The 21,241-nt window shown below is 44.3% G+C and overlaps 1 protein-coding gene across 1 annotated transcript in view; it reads right to left on the bottom strand.

Moving 5' to 3' along the window:
* Positions 1-21,241, bottom strand: part of cep72 (centrosomal protein 72) — a 166,208-nt gene that overhangs the window by 42,949 nt on the left and 102,018 nt on the right. The window contains exon 6 of the mRNA XM_078427331.1: positions 3,097-3,188. Within this exon, the coding sequence (XP_078283457.1) occupies positions 3,097-3,188 (92 nt within the window). The remainder of the gene's footprint in view (positions 1-3,096; positions 3,189-21,241) is intronic.

The raw sequence follows: 21,241 nt of genomic DNA on the forward strand, positions 1-21,241 counted from the left end.
TTCCATCAACCATTACTCAGGCCACCTGGCCAATCGATCAAGATCCTGCTGCAATTTTTCACAACCATCTTCACTATCTGTAAAACCACCCATTTTTGTATCGTCTGCATACGTGTTAATCTTGCCATGTATGTCTTCATCCATATCATCGATATAGATGACAAACAGTAACGGGCTCAGCACCGAACCCTGAGGCATACCACTAGATGCAGGCCTCCAGTCCGAGAAGCAACTTTCCACCATCACCCTCAGCTTCCTTCCATGAAGCCAATTTTCTATCCATTCAGCTATCTCTCCTTGGATCCCATGCGATCTCACCTTCCAGAGCAGTCTACCGTGTGGAACCTTGTTGAATACTTTGCTGGTCTATACATACAACATCTACATCTGACCTCATCAACCTTTTTGGTCACAACTTTCTTAGTCTGTCTTCCAGTCGGAAATCAAAACTCAAAATGTTGGAAATACTCAGCAAGCAGAGTAGCAGAGAGGAACGAGCACGGAAACAGGCCTCTCGGAGTATCGAATGCACACCGACCATCAATCACTCATTCACTAGTTCTATGTCATCCTACTATTTGGGATAACTACACAAAGTAACAGTATAATAATTTTTTTAAAAGACAAAGATTTCTACGATGCATTCCATCAAATCAGAATGACCAAAAGATTATTTGTTCAGTGAATACTTTTGCAGTTATAATGTACCCAGCAAACTCTCACAAACAGTAACAAGGTAAACCAGAAGTTCAGCTGTTTTAGTAGCATTCTTGAAAATATTGTCATTGGATCTTTTCCATCCCCTGAGAGCAAAGATGTACCCAAATTTAAAATTGAATCTGAATAATAGCACTCTAAGTACTTAACGATCGTCAGTGCACCACTTGATTGTTCACCAGGATTATGTGTTTGATTCTTCGGAGCAGGATTTGAAGGTAAAGTGTAACTTCTGTCCAGGAGCTCGAGCAATCGATTATATTCAAAGAAAAAGAATTACCTGTTGCAGTGTGCGCATATGTTGTTTATCATGATTCACTGGATGTTTTCAAGAGAGAGTCAGATATTGCTCTCAGGGCTAACGGAATCAAGGGGTATGGGGAGAAAGCAGGAACGGGGTACTGATTTTGGATGATCAGCCATGATCATATTGAATGGTGGTGCTGGCTCAAAGGGCCGAATGGCCTACTCCTGCACCTATTTATAGTTTCTATAATTTGCTCTAGATTCTGGCCATTTAATTTTAATTAGAGATTTGAATGGTATTGCACATAATTGCAAATTCTGTCAGTTCTTTCCCATGAAAGAACGGATAGGCAATGACAATTTATAGCCTCTGAAGATTCCAAGAAATCTTAAAGGAATGGACAGGCTGGATGCAGGAAAAATGTTCCCGATGTTGGGGGAGTCCAGAACCAGGGGTCATAGTTTCAGAATAAGGGGTAGGCCATTTAGGGCTGAGATGAGGAAAAACCTCTTCACCCAGAGTTGTGAATCTGTGGAATTCCCTGCCACAGAAGGCAGTGGAGACCAATTCACTGGATGTTTTCAAGAGAGAGTTAGATTTAGCTCTTAAGGCTAAAGGAATCAAGGGATATGGAGAAAAAGCAGGAACGGGGGTACTGATTTTAGATGATTAGCCATGATCTTATTGAATGGCGGTGCTGGCTCGAAGGGCCGAATGGCCTACTCCTGCACCTATTTTTCTGTGTTTCTATGTTTCAAACACAATCAAATCAGTTTATGATTCCATAAAGAATAATGATAATTTTAATGACATACAAAATAATAATGATGATGATGTTTGGATGTGTATTGCAGTGGCTTATTTATCAATGATTTTCCTTCTAGGAGGTAAAGAAGTCATCAATACTTATAAAATTCCCACTGCTCATAATTTTGTGAGAGCTAATGATGAACTAAGCTTGATCCAAACTGATCCCAACTCCGTAATAATCTGAACATACATGAAATCACTTTATCTTTTAAAACAAGGTAGATGATTTATTTCTGTTATCCATAAAAACAATGTGAGTTTAAGGAGAAAAGCATATTTTGAGAGGGGGAGATGTAATCATAAATGATTATTTAATATAATAAATAATAACAAGAAAATGTTGTAAATTGAAATATTTTCTTGTTGATTTGAAATATACTTCCTATGAATGAATTTTATAATGGTAAGACTAAGCAGAAATTCATGTTTTTTGACTGCTGCTTCATTATCTTACTGCTAAAGGTAATGCCTGGCCTTTGCTTTGCTCGTTGATTGGTGACTGAAGGGGAAAAAAGCCTGGAGCTGTTTTGTTGCTGTACTTAAGTATGAATTTGAGTTTAAGTTTAGAAGTATGAGGGGGGTCCTAATTGAAACTTACCGAATAGTGAAAGGCCTAGATAGAGTGAATGGCGGAGAGGATGTTTTCACCAGTGGGAGAGTCTAGGACCAGAGGCCACAGCCTCAGAATAAAAGGACGTGACTTTCGAAAGGAGATGAGAAGGAATTTCTTTAGTCAGTGGGTGGTGAATCTGTGGAATTCATTGCCCCAGAAGGCTGTGGAGGCCAAGTCAATGGATATTTTTAAGATGGAGATTGATAGATTCTTGATTAGTCAGGATGTCAGGCGTTATGCGGGTAAAGCAGGAGAATGGGATTGAGAGGGAAAGATAGATCAGCCAGGATTGAATGGCGGAGTAGATGATGGGCAGTATGGCCTTATTCTGCTGCGAGAACTTATGAACTTATGAACTATATTTTGGCAATATCAAGAAGAAACTAACAATTGCAGCTACTCGGTTGGAACAGGTTAAAATACAAGTACATGCAATTAAATGAATAAGGGTCAATTGGAAACAAAGCACAGATGGAAGACAAATAATAAATTTTCTGTTAACTAAAAGTCAGTATCACAAATAGCATCTTTAAAAAAAAATCTGTTTTGTTATGAGTTAATCAGAAAACTATTTCTGCAATGACCTCTTGTGAAATTTTCTTTATACGTCAAGACATACTTTGAATGTTGCATTGCATTGATATAATATCATTATTCACCAAAACAATACTTTTCATTTATTCTCAATAGTACAGACTAGTTTTTAAACCTTAGAAACGCTGACTGGCCAGGACCTGGTTGTATGTGAGGTATTTCTTGCCATGGATTCCTGGCTTCTTGCATCGTCAATCATGTGAATACCTTTGTTGAAAGAATATGGAATTATTATTAAACCAATGATATAGAACAAGATAAATCTTTAATAGTTAGCAACGGTGTAGAAGTGCAGAATCATATCATATCATATCATATCATATATATACAGCGCGGAAACAGGCCTTTTCGGCCCACCAAGTCCGCGCCGCCCAGCGATCCCCGCACATTAACACTATCCTACACACACTAGGGACAATTATTTTTTTTAAACATTTACCCAGTCAAATTAACCTACATACCCGTACGTCTTTGGAGTGTGGGAGGAAACCGAAGATCTCGGAGAAAACCCACGCAGGTCACGGGGAGAACGTACAAACTCCTTACAGTACAGCACCCGTAGTCAGGATCGAACCTGAGTCTCCGGCGCTGCATTCGCTGTAAAGCAGCAACTCTACCGCTGCGCTACCGTGCCGCATATTCGCAATGAAAACCTCAAATTGAGAATAAATCATTGCTGCATGCACAGTGGTTAATTCTGTGATGCAAAACCTGCATGCACAAGATCTGTGTCGCAAGAAACACTATCCATGTACCAATTTCCATTCTTATTGGTTTTCAATAGGAATAAAGTCCCACGAATGTTGCCACTAACTACCCAGTAAAATAAATTTGCCAATAAAATTGTGAATTTACAATTGTTTACGCATACAAGCTTGCATGTGTTAATGTTCTCAGAGACTTGACATGAAAATGACCCAAAATGCTTCACGTAAACCCGGTAGTTGAGAACCATACTCATTTTTCATATCCGCTGTTCCAGGTGTGGCCTCCTGTATATCGACGAGACAAAGCGCAGGCTCGGCAATCGTTTCGCTGAACACCTCCGCACAGTCCGCCTAAACCTACCTGATCTCCCGGTTGCTCAACACTTCAACTCCCCCTCACATTCCCAACCTGACCTTTCTGTCCAGGGCCTCCTCCATTGTCAGAGTGAGGCCCAGCGCAAATTGGAGGAACAGCACCTCATATTTTGCTTGGGTAGCTTGCACTCCAGTGGTATGAACATTGACTTCCCTAACTTTAAGTAGCCCTTGCTTTCCTTCTCTTTCCATCCCCTCCCCCTTCCCAGATCTCCAACCAGTCTTAATGTCTCAGATTACATTTTATCTCTGTACCGTCAACTCTCCTGACATGTCTGAAGAAGGGTCTCGACCCAAAATGTCACCTATTCCTTCTCTCCAGAGATGCTGCCTGTCCCGCTGAGTAACTCCAGCATTTTGTGTCTATCTTCGATTTAAACCAGCATCTGCAGTTCTTTCCTAATCACTTTTGCAAAGCAGGAAACATGGTACCTAACTTCAGTTCTGTGAGGTGCACCCAAACTCTGTTGTCAACTGCAATTTGTATTATCTATGCACCATATCATCTCCTCAAATGACCCGTTTTTTGTTAAATGTAATCCAGAATTACCTCCTTGATTATCAATATCTCTCTCATCCCTAAAAAATCATTTTTCTTAATATCTCCTAATGTGCCCAGAGTTGAGTTTTCTCTGATTAGCTCCAGTGAAGTACTTTGGGTTTGTTTATTATGTAATAATATTTAAATGCTGTTCTGAAATGACTTGTAACCCAATTCCAATCGTACAGCAATTTAAAATACCAAGATTAATCTGATTATTTTACTTATGGCTGAAGCTGACCAAGCAATTTCAGTAGGTATTAGAATAGAATAGAATAGTTCCTTTATTGTCATTGTAACATGAGCCATGTACAACGAAATTGTAAAATGTCAGCCAGTCAGTGCACCATTCAAACATTTCTAAAAGCTAACGATACATACAAGGTAAAATATTTTAAAAAAGATAAACAACTAAAATAAATATCATGAAAATAGCACGCATAAACACCCAACCCTACATCCTTCTGTCGATTTCACAGTCTCTTATTATGTATCGCCCCTGCGTTCCTTGGCGGCTACATTTAGTGCCTTTATAGCAGTGGGGTAAAAACTATTTTTAAGTCTGTTTGTCCTTGTCCTTGTAGATCTGTACCGTCTGCCTGACGGTAACAGTTCAAACAGGGAGTGTCCGGGGTGGGAAATGTCCTTTATAATACTCTGGGATTTTTTGATGCAGCGGGAACTGTGTAAGTCCTCCAAGGTAAGTAGAGGGCAGCCGACAATCCTCTGGGCGTTGTCAATGGCCCTCTGGAGCGCTTTCCTCTGAGCCGCTGTGCAGCTGGTGTACCATACGCATACACAGTATGTTAGGATGCTCTCAATGTAGCACCGATAAAAGGACAACAGCAGTCTCTGAGTGATGTTATTCTTCCTGAGCACCCTCAGGAAGTGCAGTCTCTGCTGGACCTTTTTCAGCAGCGCAGAGGTGTTCACGCTCCACGTCAGGTCCTCCTCAATATGGATTCCCAGGAAGCGGAAATCCGCCACCCTCTCCACACAGTCCCCTCTGATAGTTAATGGTACCATGTCCGTTTTATTCTTTCTGAAGTCTATTATTATTTCCTTTGTCTTTAAGGTGTTGAGGAGCAGGTTATTTTCTCCACACCACACTGTCAGCTGCTCCGCCTCATCCCGGTAGGCGTACTCGTCCCCCCCGGTGATGAGTCCCACCACCGTAGTGTCATCCGCAAATTTGACAATGGTGTTGCTGACATTGTTGTAAAATGTAATCCAGAATTACCTCCTTGATTATCAATATCTCTCTCATCCCTAAAAATTCATTTTTCTTAATATCTCCTAATGTGCCCAGAGTTGAGTTTTCTCTGATTAGCTCCAGTGAAGTACTTTGGGTTTGTTTATTATGTAATAATATTTAAATGCTGTTCTGAAATGACTTGTAACCCAATTCCAATCGTACAGCAATTTAAAATACAAAGATTAATCTGATTATTTTACTTATGGTAAATAATTGCTGACCAAGCAATTTCAGTAGGTATTAATCAGCATTGTTGTAAAGATAATTTCTGTTTTTTGAAGTGATAGGAGAATGAAATAGGTACATGACCTATTAATGAATCAAATGCATTGATTGCACGGATTAATGATCTAATGGCATGTTGGCCTTCATAGCGAGAGGATTTGAGTATAAGAGCAAAGAGGTCCTCCTGCAGTTGTACAGGGCCCTAGTGAGACCGCACCTGGAGTACTGTGTGCAGTTTTGGTCTCCAAATTTGAGGAAGGATATTCTTGCTATTGAGGGTGTGCAGCGTAGGTTTACTAGGTTAATTCCCAGAATGGCGGGACTGTCACATGTTGAAAGACTGGAGCGACTATGCTTGTGTACACTGGAATTTAGAAGGATGAGAGGAGATCTTATCGAAACGTATAAGATTATTAAGGGGTTGGACATGTTCGAGGCAGGAAACATGTTCCCAAACCACCTCAAATTCTCCACTCCCCTAACTCTTCCCTCCTGAACGTGCAGCCCTCCACTCACTCCGCAACAACCCGGACTTAATCATTAAACCCGCTGACAAGGGAGGGGCCGTGGTAGTCTGGCGTGCTGACCTCTACCGGACCGAGGCCAGACGACAACTCTCGGACACCTCTTCCTACCTATCCTTGGACCATGACCCCACCGATAAACACCAGACCTTTATCATCAGCACCATCACGGACCTCACCATCTCCGGCGATCTACTCCCCACTGCCTCCAAACTCATAGTTCCCCAGCCCCGCACGGCCCGATTCTACCTCCTACCCAAAATCCACAAACACAACTGTCCCGTCAGACCCATTGTCTCTGCCTGCTCATGCCCCACCGAACTTATCTCCACCTACCTCGACTCCATCCTATCCCCCCTGGTTAAATCCCTCCCCACCTACGTCCAAGACACCTCACACGCTCTCCATCTCCTCGATAACTTCCGGTTCCCAGGCCCCCACTCCCTCATCTTCACCATGGATGTCCAGTCACTCTACACTTCCATCCCCCACAAGGATGGTCTTGAAGCCCTCCGTTTCTTCCTCGACCGTAGAACCAGCCAATCCCCATCGACCAACACTCTCCTCCGCCTAGCAGAGCTGGTTCTCACCCTCAACAACTTCTCCTTTGACTCCTCCCACTTCCTCCAAACCAGAGGCGTAGCTATGGGCACTCACATGGGCCCTAGCTACGCCTGCCTCTTTGTCAGGTACATCGAACAATCCCTGTTCCAGACGTACACTGGCCCCATCCCCGAACTCTACCTCCGCTACATCGACGACTGCATTGGTGCTACCTCTTGCACCCATGCAGAACTCACTGACTTCATACACTTCACCTCCAATTTCCATCCTGCCCTTAAATATACCTGGACTATCTCCGACATCTCCCTCCCGTTTCTGTACATCTCCATCACAGGAGACAGACTAGTGATGGACATTTACTATAAACCCACTGACTCGCACAGGTATCTGGACTACACTTCTTCCCACCCGGTCCCCTGCAAAACGTCTATCCCCTACTCCCAATTCCTCCGTCTACGCCGCATCTGTGCCCGGGATGAGGTGTTTCACACTAGGGCTTCCGAGATGTCCTCGTTCTTCAGAAAACGGGGCTTCCCCTCCTCCATTATAGATGAGGCTCTCACTAGGGTCTCTTCTACATCCCGCAGCTCCGCTCTTGCTCCCCCTCCCCCCACTCGCAACAAGGGCAGAATCCCCCTCGTTCTCACCTTCCACCCCACCAGCCAGCGGATCCAACATATCATCCACCAACATTTCCGTCACCTACAACGGGACCCCACCACTGGCCATATCTTCCCATCCCCTCCCCTCTCTGTGTTCCGCAGAGACGGTTCCCTCCGTAACTCCCTGGTCCACTCGTCCCTTCCTACCCAAACCACCCCAACCCCGGGTACTTTCCCCTGCAACCGCACGAGATGCAACACCTGTCCCTTTACCTCCCCCCTCAACTCCATCCAAGGACCCAAACAGTCTTTCCAGGTGAGACAAAGGTTCACCTGCACCTCCTCCAACCTCATCTATTGCATCCGCTGCTCTAGTTGTCAACTTATTTACATCGGCGAAACCAAGCGCAGGCTCGGCGATCGCTTCGCTGAACACCTGCGCTCGGTCCGCATTAACAAAACTGATCTCCCAGTGGCCGAGCACTTCAACTCCCCCTCCCATTCCCAGCCTGACCTTTTTGTCATGGGCCTCCTCCAGTGCCATAGTGAGGCCCACCGGAAATTGGAGGAACAGCACCTCATATTTCGCCTGGGCAGTTTGCAGCCCAGCGGTATGAACATCGACTTCTCCAACTTTAGATAGTTCCTCTGTCCCTCCCTTCCCCTCCTCCTTCCCAGACCTCCCTCTATCTTCCTGTCTCCACCTATATCCTTCCTTTGTCCCGCCCCCCGACATCAGTCCGAAGAAGGGTCTCGACCCGAAACGTCACCCATTCCTTCTCTCCCGAGATGCTGCCTGACCTGCTGAGTTACTCCAGCATTTTGTGAATAAATCAACATGTTCCCAATGTTGGGGGAGTCCAGAACCAGGGGCCACAGTTTAAGAATAAGAGGTAGGCCATTTAGAACGGAGATGAGGAAAAACTTTTTCAGTCAGAGAGTTGTAAATCTGTGGAATTCTCTGCCTCAGAAGGCAGTGGAGGCCAATTCTCTGAATGCATTCAAGAGAGAGCTGGATAGAGCTCTTAAGGATAGCGGAGTCAGGGGGTATGGGGAGAAGGCAGGAACGGGGTACTGATTGAGAATGATCAGCCATGATCACATTGAATGGTGGTGCTGGCTCGAAGGGCCGAATGGCCTACTCCTGCACCTATTGTCTATAATGATCAACTTCCACACACTAGGCTCTACATAACTGGAGGGAAGGTTGGGTTCATAGTGGACCTGCTTGACTCATGGAAATGGCTGTTTAACCATAATCAACAAAACAACTGCTTGGAAAGAACCTGAACTTTAAAAGATATTGCAGCTAACACACTATTCAAAATCAAAACTACTCAAACAGCCCAGGTTTGCAGGTCATTCATGATTCACATTTTTAGGCTGACACCGCAACAGAACAGACATGGTTGGAAAATACATCATGTGGTGCGATCAGATGCACAACCGAGCATGCTGGTTCGGTAACAATTTTTCTATTGTGGAAAGAACTCAATAAATCTTCAGGATCTCCTGAGGACCATTACACTGTGATCATTTGTATGTAATGGTACATTTCTCATGCCACTGAGCAATGCAAATGAAAATTTGGCATGTCTAGTTATACCGAGTCAAAGTCATTCAGCAAGGAAAGGCCTGGCTAGAGTGGATGTGGAGAGCCTCAGAATTAAAGGACACTTCTTTAGGAAAGAGATGAGGAGGATTTCTTTAGTCAGAGGGTGGTGAATCTGTGGAATTCATTGCCACAGAAGGCAGTGGAGGCCAAGTCAATAGATATCTTTAACGTAGAGATAAATAGATTATGGATCAGTGCAGGTGTCAGGGGTTATGGGGAGAAGGCAGGGGAGAAACGTACGAACACCAATATTTGAGCCACGCGTTCAAATGTTTAATCTTCTCGACACTATGCCAATTTGCTCATGAAGATTATTCGTTTTTTGGTTCTGCTTTTCAATTTAGACCCTAGCTGCTGAGATTCCCTCAGCAGAACCTCTTTCCTTGTTCTACCTACATCATTGGTACCCACATGGTCCACGACGACTGGATGTTTCCCCTCCCACTCCAAATTCCTCTGCACCGTCAGATGCGATGTCCTGAACCTGAGGCACCAGGCAGGCAACGCAGCCTTGGGACTCTCGATTCTCGTGCCATAGCACCTTGAAAGTGGCATCACAGGTAGATAAGGTGATCAAGAAGGCTTTTGGCACATTGGCCTTCATTAGCCAGTGTATTGAGTATAGAAGCTGGAATAGACACAAAAAGCTGGAGTAACTCAGGATCTCGACCCAAAACGTCATCCATTCCTTCTCTCCAGAGATGCTGCCTGTCCCACTAAGTTACTCCAGGTATTTGTGTCTATCTTCGATTTAAACCAGCATCTGTCGTTCCTTCCCAGGTCACAGTTGGAGTATTGTGTTCAGATTTGGTCACCCTACTATAGTAAAAATGTTGTTCAGCTGGAAAAAGTACAAAGAAGATTTACATCAGAAGTATGAGTGGTGATCTTCCAGACGTACACAAGATCATGAGGGGAATAGATAGGATAGATGCGCAGAGACTTATACCCAGAGGATGCAGGTTTCAGGTGAGAGGGGAAAGATTTAATGGGAATTTGAGGCCAACTTTTTCCACATAGAGGGTGGTAGGTATTTGAAAAGAGCTGCCAAAGGAGGTAATTGATGCAGAAACTCTAACACCATTTAAAAGACATTTGGACAGGTCCATGGATAGGAAAGGTTTGGGGAGAAATGGTCCAAATTTGGGCAGGTAGGCCAAGTGTAGATGGGGCATCTTGGTCAGCATTGGCAAGCTGGGCCAAAGGGCATGTTGCCGTGATGAACGAATCTGTGAGTCTAAGCTCGTTGCATCTGCCTGTGGCTGGTCCTTATCCCTGTAAATCTTTCCTATCCATGTTCCTATCCAAATGTCTTCTCAATATTTAGGGAGGAACTGCTGATGCTGGTTTATACCAAAGATATAGACACAAAGTGCTGGAGTAACTCAGCGGGTCAGGCAGCATCTCTGGAGAAAATCAGCGGGTCAGGCAGCATCTCTGGAGAAAAAGGATGGTGACATTTCGGGTCAGAACCCTTCTTCAGATCCCTATCTTCTGTCTTCTAAATGTTGTTATTGTACCTGCCTCAACTACTTCCTCCAGAAACTCATTCCATATTTACGACTTTAACTTGTCCTTCGGCATAAAAGGGCACAAAGTGCTGGAGTAAGTCAGCGGGTTAGGCAGCATCTCTGGAGTACATGGATAGGTGATGTTTCGAGCTGGGACACATCCTTATCCATAACTATTTTAAAGCTAATAGAACTGTAGTCGCTGGCCCCAAAAGGCTTGGCAAACGACAATTCAGTCACTTGCCCTTCCCAATTTCCAAACAGTAGTTTTACCCGCTCCCTTCAAGTCAAGTCAAGTTTATTTGTCAAATACACATACACGATGTGCAGTGAAATGAAAGTGGCAATGCCTACAGATTGTGCAAAAAAAGAATTACAGTTACAGCATATAAATTAAAGTTAATACAGAAAATAAAAATTTAGTCCCTGGAGTTATAATAGTTAACAGTCCTGATGGCCTGTGGGAAGAAACTCCGTCTCATCCTCTCCGTTTTCACAGCATGACAGCGGAGGCGTTTGCCTGACCGTAGCAGCTGGAACAGTCCGTTGCTTGGGTGGCAGGGGTCCCTCATAATCTTGCTTGCTCTCGATCTACACCTCCTGATGTATAGGTCCTGCAGGGGGTCGAGTGTAGTTCCCATGGTGCGTTCTGCCGAACGCACTACTCTCGGCAGGGCCTTCCTGTCCTGGGCAGAGCTGTTCCCAAACCAGACTGTAATGTTGCCGGACAGGATGCTCTCGACAGCCCCAGAGTAGAAGCATTGAAGGATCCTCAGAGACAGTCTGAAATTCCTCAGCTGTCTAAGGTGGTAAAGGCGCTGCTTTGCCTTACCCACCAGTGCGGCAATGTGTGTTGTCCATGTCAGATCTTCTTTGATGTAGACTCCCAGGTATTTAAAACTGCTCACCCTATCCACAGTAGACCCATTTATTTCCAGTGGGTCTACTGTGGATAGTGTGGATCCTGTGGATACTTGTAGCATCTCGTGCTGCCATCTACATATTGCCTAAGGAAACTTACTTGAATACATTTGACAAATTCCACCCCATGTACGCCCTTGGCACTATGGTCCCAATATAGTTCCAGTCGATATTGGGAAAGTTAAAATCCCCCACCATCACAACCCTATTAGTTTTGCAGTTCTCTGCTATCTTCTAATTCCCATTGACTCTTTCAAGGTTAATGGTACACACCCAACAGGCTCATTATCCCCTTTTAATTTCTCAGCTCCAGCCACATAGTCTCAATGGATGAACCATCAGTAATCTGTACTCGCATAGACTCGTTGTTACCATTACATTTAAAGTTCAAAGCGGAAACAATGGCAAGAACTAACTCAAACTGGTAACAACCAGAAGCACAAAATGTCGAAAAAGAGAAGAGAACTTGCATTTACATAGAAGGATTAAACAATTATGACCTACTTATGCCAGAGCAAGAGCCAAGGTGGTGTTATCAACTTCTTCAACTTTCCATCTGTACTAGAATACAATTAAAAATGTGTTCAAGTATAAAAGCAATGAGCTCCTTTGTTTTCAGAAGTGATTTTCATTTTAGAAAGGCTTCAACTAGCGTCTGAACATGCTGACTACCAGACCAGAATCAGCTGGAACCGGTCCCAACATTTCCTCCAACTTGACCCTTAACACCAGTGCTCCTCAATATCGTACGCTCGCTCCCGTTCTATTCCTTGTACGTCAAAGATATTGCAGCAAAGTACAGCACCAGCTTTATCTTTAAATGCAGCACTGTTGTCGGCCAGATCAGCAACGATGAGACGCAATATGGGAAAGGGATCAAGAACAACAACCTTGTCCTTTGCAAAATGTTGGTTGTTGGCCAAAGGAGTGTGGCGGGTGAACAGAACCCTTTCATCAAGTCATGGAGCACAGAAACAGTTCCTTTGGTCCAACTCATCTGTGCTGACCAAGATGCCCCATTTGTCCATGACTTGCCCATATCAATAGACAATAGGTGCAGGAGGAGGCCATTCGGCCCTTCGAGCCAGCACACCATTCAATGTGATCATGGCTGATCATTCTCAATCAGTACCCCGTTCCTGCCTTCTACCCATACCCCCTGACTCCGCTATCCTTAAGAGCTCTATCTAGCTCTCTCTTGAATGCATTCAGAGAATTGGCTTCCACTGCCTTCTGACGCAGAGAATTCCACAGATTCACAACTCTGACTGAAAAAGTTTTTCCTCATCTCAGTTCTAAATGGCATACCCCTTATTCTTAAACTGTGGCCCCTTGTGCTGGACTCCCCCAACATTGGGAACATGTTTCCTGCCTCTAACGTGTCCAACCCCTTCTAAACCTTTCCTCTCCAAGTACCTGTCCAGATGCTTTTTAAAGTTTATTATTTTACCTGCCTCACCTACTTCCTCTGGCACTTTGTTCCACATACCCACCACCCTCTGTGAAAAGGTTACCACCCTCAGGTTCCTATTAAATCTTTCCCATCTCATTTTAAACCTAAGCCCTCTAGTTCTTGTTTTCACTTCCCTGCGAAAAAGACGTGCATGCATCCTTTCTATTTTCTTCATGATTTTATGCACCTCCATAAGATCACCCCTCAGCATCTTTCGCTGCAGGGAATAAAGTCGTAGTCTGCCCAACCTCTCCCAATAGCTCAGGGCTTCGAGACTGTCAACATCCTCGTAAATCTTCTCTGTACCCTTTCCAGCTTAATGACATCCTTCTTATAGCAGAGTGAACACATTACTCCAAATGCAGCCTCACCAACATAATGTTCCAGCTTCCATACTTAACTCTATGATTCATGGAAAAACCTCCTTCACCACCCCATCTACCTGTGACACCATTTTCAGGGAACTGCGCACTTGTACTCCCAGATTCTACAACACTCCCCAAGGCCATACTGTTCACTGTGAAGATCCTGCCCTGGTTTGACTACCCAAAATAAACTACCCCACACTTGTCTGAATTAAACTCCATTTGCCATTCATCGGCCCACCTGCCCAACTGCTGGAATTCTCCACTGACTACGGTACTGCCTATTTTAGTGTCATCTGCAAACTTACCAATCATGCCTTGCACATTGTCATCTTTGTCAATTATTTGAATGAGAATCAGCAATGGGCCCAGCACCAATCTGGGAGGCACTGGAATTTAGAAGGATGAGGGGGGATCTTATTGAAACATATAAGATAATTAGGGGATTGGACACATTAGAGGCAGGAAACATGTTCCCAATGTTGGGGGAGTCCAGAACAAGGGGCCACAGTTTAAGAATAAGGGGTAGGCCATTTAGAACGGAGATGAGGAAGAACTTTTTCAGTCAGAGAGTGGTGAAGGTGTGGAATTCTCTGCCTCAGAAGGCAGTGGAGGCCAGTTCGTTGGATGCTTTCAAGAGAGAGCTGGATAGAGCTCTTAAGGATAGCGGAGTGAGGGGGTATGGGGAGAAGGCAGGAACGGGGTACTGATTGAGAGTGATCAGCCATGATCGCATTGAATGGCGGTGCTGGCTCGAAGGGCTGAATGGCCTACTCCTGCACCTATTGTCTATTGTCTATTGACCACAAGTCTGGAAAACAACCAGCACACTCTGTTGCCTGCCAATTGTGTCTCCAGTCAGCTGTCTGCAATTTCCCAGCATATTTGTTCCTCGAACCTCCTCATCAACATTCTGATTAACAGAATATGTTAAGAGATGGCTGACAGTTGCAAGTTTCTAAGCATTCATCTCTCCAGTAACCTAGGTCCTGGTCCCTTCACACTGATGCCGTGATCAAGAAAGCTCATCAGCACATTTAATTTCTTCTGTACCTGAGATGATTCAGCATGTCCAGAGGATTTTTTCAAATTTCTACAGATGAGCTAGAGAAAGTATTCTGACGGGATGCATCGCAGCCTGTTAGGGCAACTGCTCTGCTCTTGACTACCTGAACATGTAGACAGTAAAGAATGCAGTCCAGTTTATCACTTCCTTCCATCTTGTTCATCTTCACAATACATTGCATCAGGAAGGCTGGGAGTATTGAAGACTAGTTTATGAGTTTAGTTTATTATGCCCTGTGCATCGAGGTACAGTGAAAAGCTTTTTGTTGCATACTACCCAGTCAGTGAAAAGACTATTAATGAATTCAATCAAGCCATCCACAGTGTACAATACAGGATAAAGAGTATAACATTTAGTGTAAGATGAAGTCCAGTGAAGTCCAATTAAAGATAGTTCGGTCTCCAATGAGGTTTTGATTTAGATTTTTTTAGATTTAGAGATACAGCACGGAAACAGGCCCTTCGGCCCACCGAGTCCGCGCCGCTCAGCGATCCCCGCACATTAACACTATCCTACACACACTAGGGACAATTTTTACATTTACCCAGTCAATTAACCGACATACCTGTACGTCTTTGGAGTGTGGGAGGAAACCGAAGATCTCGGAGAAAACCCACGCAGGTCATGGGGAGAACGTACAAACTCCGTACAGACGGCGCCCGTAGTCAGGATCAAACCTGAGTCTCCGGCGCTGCATTCGCTGTAAGGCAGCAACTCTACCGCTGCGCCACCGTGCCACCCATTGATGGGAGGTCAGGACCACTCTCTAGATGGTAACAGCTGGGAAGAAACTGACCCTGGATCTGGAGATATGCGTTTCAAACTTCTGGATATCTAGCTTGTTGGGAGAGGGGAGCAGGACCGGGGTGAGTCTGGTCCTTGATTATGCTGGTGGCCGAGGCAGAATGAGGTGTAGATGGAGATTGGCTTGCATGATGGTCTGGTCTACGTTCACAACTCCGAAATTTCTTGTGGTCTTGAATGGAGCTATTCCCAACCCATGCTGTGAAGCATCCCGATAAAATGCGCATCTGTAGAAGTTAGCGGGCGTTGTTGGGGACATGCTATACTTCCTAAGCCTTCAAAGTAAATAGATTGCTTCGATGTAGCTGTTCCAGGACAAATTGCTGGTGATATTTATTCCAAAGGATTTGAAGCTACCAACTTTCTCTATTTCAGTGCCATCAATGTATACCAGGGTATACGAGCCTCTTAGCTTCCTGAAGTCAATCCCAATCTTCTTTGTCTTGCTGACATTGAGGGAGAGGTTGTTACCTTGGCTAGACGCAAAATGCTGGAGTAACTCAGCGGGACAGGCAGCATCTCTGGAGAGAAGGAATGGGTGACATTTCGGGTCGAGACCCTTCTTCAGACTGAATGTCTCGCCCATTCCTTCTCTCCAGAGATGCTGCCTATCCCGCTGAGTTACTCCAGTATTTTGTGTCTATCTTCGATTTAAACCAGCATCTGCAGTTCCTTCCTTCACACTTGTTATCTTGGCACCAGGTTACGAGGTTCTCAGTCTCCTTCCGGTACTCCGTCTCATCATTATTTGGTACCCAGCCCACTGCGGTGGTGTTGTCAAGGATGTCTGCCACCCTGACCAGTCCCTTTTCTCTCTTCTACATTCTGGGAGAAGATACAAAATCTTGAAAGCCCAGATGTTCAGACCAAGAACAGCTTCTTCCCCACTGCTATCAGGATCCTGAAAATATGAACCATCTCTATCCCATCCGTTTCCCCAGTGGTGCAACTACCTACACTTAATCTTAAACCTATTTCATTTAGCTATTCAGGAGGATAGGAAAATAACCGCAGATGCTGATATAAATCGAAGGTCTCACAAAATGCTGGAGTAACTCAGCGGGTCAGGCAGCATCTCAGGAGAGAAAGGATGGGTGACGTTTCGGGTCGAGTCTGAAGAAGGGTCTCGACCCGAAACGTCACCCATCCCTTCTCTCCTGAGATGCTGCCTGACCCGCTGAGTTACTCCAGCATTTGATGATACCCTCATTTAGTTATTCAGTTATTGTATTTTATATTTCTTTGTGGTCCCTCCAACTGTGCCTCCGCCGGTCCCTCTGTCGACCGATTACCGTACGCGGTCCGGTCGGGTTGTGCGACCACCAGTGCGTTTCGTGCCTCCGGTTCTGGGGGGGGGGGGTCCTGTGGCGGCTCCCAAGGGTCGGGGCATACCACTACCGACCCCTAGTCACGGAAATGGACCAGTCCAGGAGGGCGGTCCGGACTACATATATAAGGACAAGGTTTTGGGCGCGAAGCCATTCCGGCAGACTCGACCCGTCTGATAACCGTGCATTAAAACCATAACGCCCCCAAAATACCTGGCTCCTTGCCTTTATTTCGGGCCTCTACCGACGCGCCACAGCTTCGGATTTATTTAACATTAATTGTATCATCAGATGTATTTATCATTACCATGTACACTGTTTATTCTGGCAGCTTCATGCAAGCAAGAAATTTCATTATACCCTATTGTATATGGCAATAAAACAATCAGAATCTGAGTACTGACAATTAATTTACATTACAAACATGCAGCACTTTGATATCAGCAGAAGGATGAAAATATTTAATAGAAACTTTAACTGCTTGAATAAGCTTCAATGTACTACTAAAGAATAAAATAATTTTAAGGAAGATAATGATTCCTTTGGGAAACTGAAAAAGTAGTTTTGTACATTCAAGATATCTTTATTTGTCATCCAAAAAACAAGTTTTTTGGACGAAATTCAGTCACCCACAGTCCAACAATAAAAGCATTAAAAATAGGCAAATTACACAATAAAAGCATTAAAATAGGCAAATTACACAACCCCAACCAACACACAAAAAAAGAAACATCCATCACAGTGAGTCTCCTCCAGTCCTCTCCTCACTGTGATGGAAGGCCACAATGTCTTTTCCCTTCCCCTGCCGTCTTCTCCCGCGGTCAGGCTGTTGTAGTTGCAGGCCGCGCCAGACGGTGAAAGGTCCGCAGCGGGCCGACCCAAGCCCCGCGATCCGGGGCGGGCGAACACGCTGTCGCTGCCGCTGTTGCTGCACGTCGGGGCGGTCGTGGCTCCCGATATTGAAGCCCCCGCCCAGCAGAGAAAAATCCCGCGGCCTATTTCAGGTAAGACTGCTGAGTGCAGAGGGCTCAATAAATGACAGAGAATCATTTTTTCCCAGAAGAACAACCATAAATGTTACAGGTGTTTGCACCCAAGCTAGAACCTGGCAAAATTGAGGATCTGTCCTCAAAATATGCATCAGTGAAGTGAAGCATCAGTCAAGCTTCCAATATGCTTTCTTAAATCCATGAAATTGCTGGTGTCTTGGTCTCTTGGTTTTACATATATTGAAATACCACAATGAGTGCCTCCGAGATGGATTGTAAGAGCAGCTTGTACTGGAGCCTACCAGGGAGAAGGCAATTCTGGATTTAGTGTTGTGTAATGAACTGGATTTGATAAGGGAACTCAAGGTAAAAGAGCCATTGGGGGGTAGTGATCATAACATGATCAGTTTTAATCTACAATTTGAGAGGGAGAAAGGAAAATCGGAAGTGTCAGTATTACAATTGAGCAAGGGGGACTATGGAGGTATGAGAGAGGAGCTGGCCAGAGTTGACTGGAAAGAGACCCTAGTCGGGAAGACGGTGGAACAACAATGGCAGGTATTTCAGGGAATAATACAGAAGGTGCAGGTTCAGTTCATTCCAAAGAGGAAGAAAGATTCTAAGGGGAGTAAGAGGCAACCGTGGCTGACAAAGGAAGTCAAGGACAGTATAAAAACAAAGAAGAAGTATAACATAGCAAAGGTGAGCAGGAAGCCAGAGGATTGGGACTCTTTTAAAGAGCAACAGAAGATAACTGAAAAGGCAATACAGGGAGAAAAGAAGAGGTACGAAGGCAAGCTAGCCAAGAATATAAAGGAGGATAGTAAAAGCTTCTTTAGGTACGTGAAGAGGAAGAAAATAGTTAAGACAAACGTGGGTCCCTTGAAGACAGAAACAGGTGAATTTATTATGAGGAACAAGGAAATGGCAGATGAGGTGAACAGGTACTTTGGATCTGTCTTCACTAAGGAAGACACCACTAATCTCCCAGACGTACTATGGACAGAGGTCCTAGGGTGACGGAGGAACTGAAGGAAAATTGCATTAAGCAGGAAATGGTGTTGGGTAGACTGATGGGACTGAAGGCTGATAAATCCCCAGGGCCTGATGGTCTGCATCCCAGGGTACTTAAAGAAAAGGCTCTAGAAATCGTGGACACAATGGTGATCATTTTCCAATGTTCTATAGATTCAGGATCAGTTCCTGTGGATTGGAGGGTAGCTAATGTTATCCCACTTTTTAAGAAAGGAGGAAGAGAAAAAAGGTGAAATTATAGACCAGTCAGCCTGACATCAATGGTGGGGAAGATGCTGGAGTCAATTATAAAAGATGAAATTGTGGAACATTTGGATAGCAGTAACAGGATCGTTCCGAGTCAACATGGATTTACGAAGGGGAAATCATGCTTGACTAATCTTCCAGTTTTTTTTGAGGATGTAACTAGGAAAAAAGTCAAGGGAGAATCAGTGGATGTGGTGTACCTGGACTTTCAGAAAGCCTTTGATAAGGTCTCACATAGGAGATTAGTGGGCAAGATTAGAGCACATGGTATTGGGGGTAGGGTGCTGACATGGATAGAAAATTGGTTGTCAGACAGGAAACAAAGAGTAGGGATTAACAGGTCCCTTTCAGAATGGCAGGCAGTGACTAGTGGGGTACCGCAAGGCTTGGTGCTAGGACCGCAGCTATTCAGTTAAAGTTAGCTTGCAGGCACAACAGGCAGTGAAGAAAGCTAATGGTATGTTGGCCTTTATGACAAGAGGAGTTGAGTATAGGAGCAAAGAGGTCCTCCTGCAGTTGTACAGGGCCCTAGTGAGACAGCACCTGGAGTACTGTGTGCCGTTTTGGTCTCCAAATTTGAGGAAGGACATTCTTGCTATTGAGGGCATGCAGCGTAAATTCACTAGATTAATTCCCGGAATGGCGGGACTGTCGTATGTTGAAAGACAGGAGCGACTAGGCTTGTATACGCTGGAATTTAGAAGGATGAGAGGGGATCTTATTGAAACATATAAGATAATTAGGGGATTGGACACATTAGAGGCAGGAAACATGTTCCCAATGTTGGGGGAGTCCAGAACCAGGGGCCACAGTTTAAGAATAAGAGGTAGGCCATTTAGAACGGAGATGAGGAAAAACTTTTTCAGTCAGAGAGTTGTAAATCTGTGGAATTCTCTGCCTCAGAAGGCAGTGGAGGCCAATTCTCTGGATGCTTTCAAAAGAGAGCTAGATAAAGCTCTTAAAGATAACGAAGTCAAGGGATATGGGGAGAAGGCAGGAAGTGGGTACTGATTGTGAATGATCACATTGAATGGCAGTGCTGGCTCAAAGGGCCAAATGGCCTACTCCTGCACCTAATGTCTATTGTCTATATAAGGATAGCCAGATAACACGCCTATAAACCTTGTCCTTTGCACCATTAATGTAATTGATTTGAGCCATGAGTCAATGTTGTGATCACATCTTTTTGTTATGTCACTTATAATAACCACAAATAAAAATTGCAGGAAGTTATTTCTTCAGTTTTAACAAATGCATGAATTAAATGTGTAATTATTCTCTGAATGTTAAATTTAAGTCAATGGTTTTCGCTCAATGTTTCTAAATAGAGCAGTTGAATAATATTGTCATTGAGTAGTAATATACACAAGATAGCCAAGAGTCAAAAGCATTTAATTGTCATATGCTATTCTTAAACCTGGAAGGAACAGTTTTCAGAGTCCTGCACCTTCTACCTGAAGGTAGCAATGAGATGAGAGTGTGGCCAGGGTAGTGCGGGCTTTTGATCAGGCCGTGATGTAACCAGTCACTTTGCTCTCCACCATACTCTTGAAGAAATTCAAAAGAGTGTTCGGCAACATGACAAATCTCCTCAAGCCTTTATGGAAGCAGAGAGGTTGAAGAGGCTTCTTTTTGATTGCATCAATGTGCTGGGCCCAGGACAGATTATCAGAGATATGCATGCCCAGGACCTGAAAGATGTTGACTCCCACCACCACTCTCCTGTCGACCAGATTCATGGATCTCTAAACTTTGATCCTCTCACTTTTAAGTTATGTCCTTTATACACATCACAAACAACAGAGGTCCTAGCACAGATCCCTGTTGAACCTCACTGGTCACTGACCTCCGGCTAGAATAACACTCTTCCACCACACCCTTCCGTCTTCCATGAATAAGCCTGTTTTGAATCTCCTTCTCAAATAAACTTCATCAGATATTTTCTCAGATACTCATGGCCAAACTTCAGTGATTTTTTAAAGCCTTTTTTATCTTGGAGACTTCTGTAAATTGTGATCTTGCTACCAGGTGGATTAGTGCAAATAAATAATAAAGATATTTCAGGGGAAACTACAACACCAGCTTCTAACCTCATTGCACTTTCAACAAAATATTAGTCCTGAGGATTTCACAG

Source organism: Rhinoraja longicauda, chromosome 2 (genome assembly GCF_053455715.1).
Source record: "Rhinoraja longicauda isolate Sanriku21f chromosome 2, sRhiLon1.1, whole genome shotgun sequence".
In the NCBI taxonomy this organism is placed as follows: Eukaryota; Metazoa; Chordata; class Chondrichthyes; order Rajiformes; family Arhynchobatidae; genus Rhinoraja; species Rhinoraja longicauda.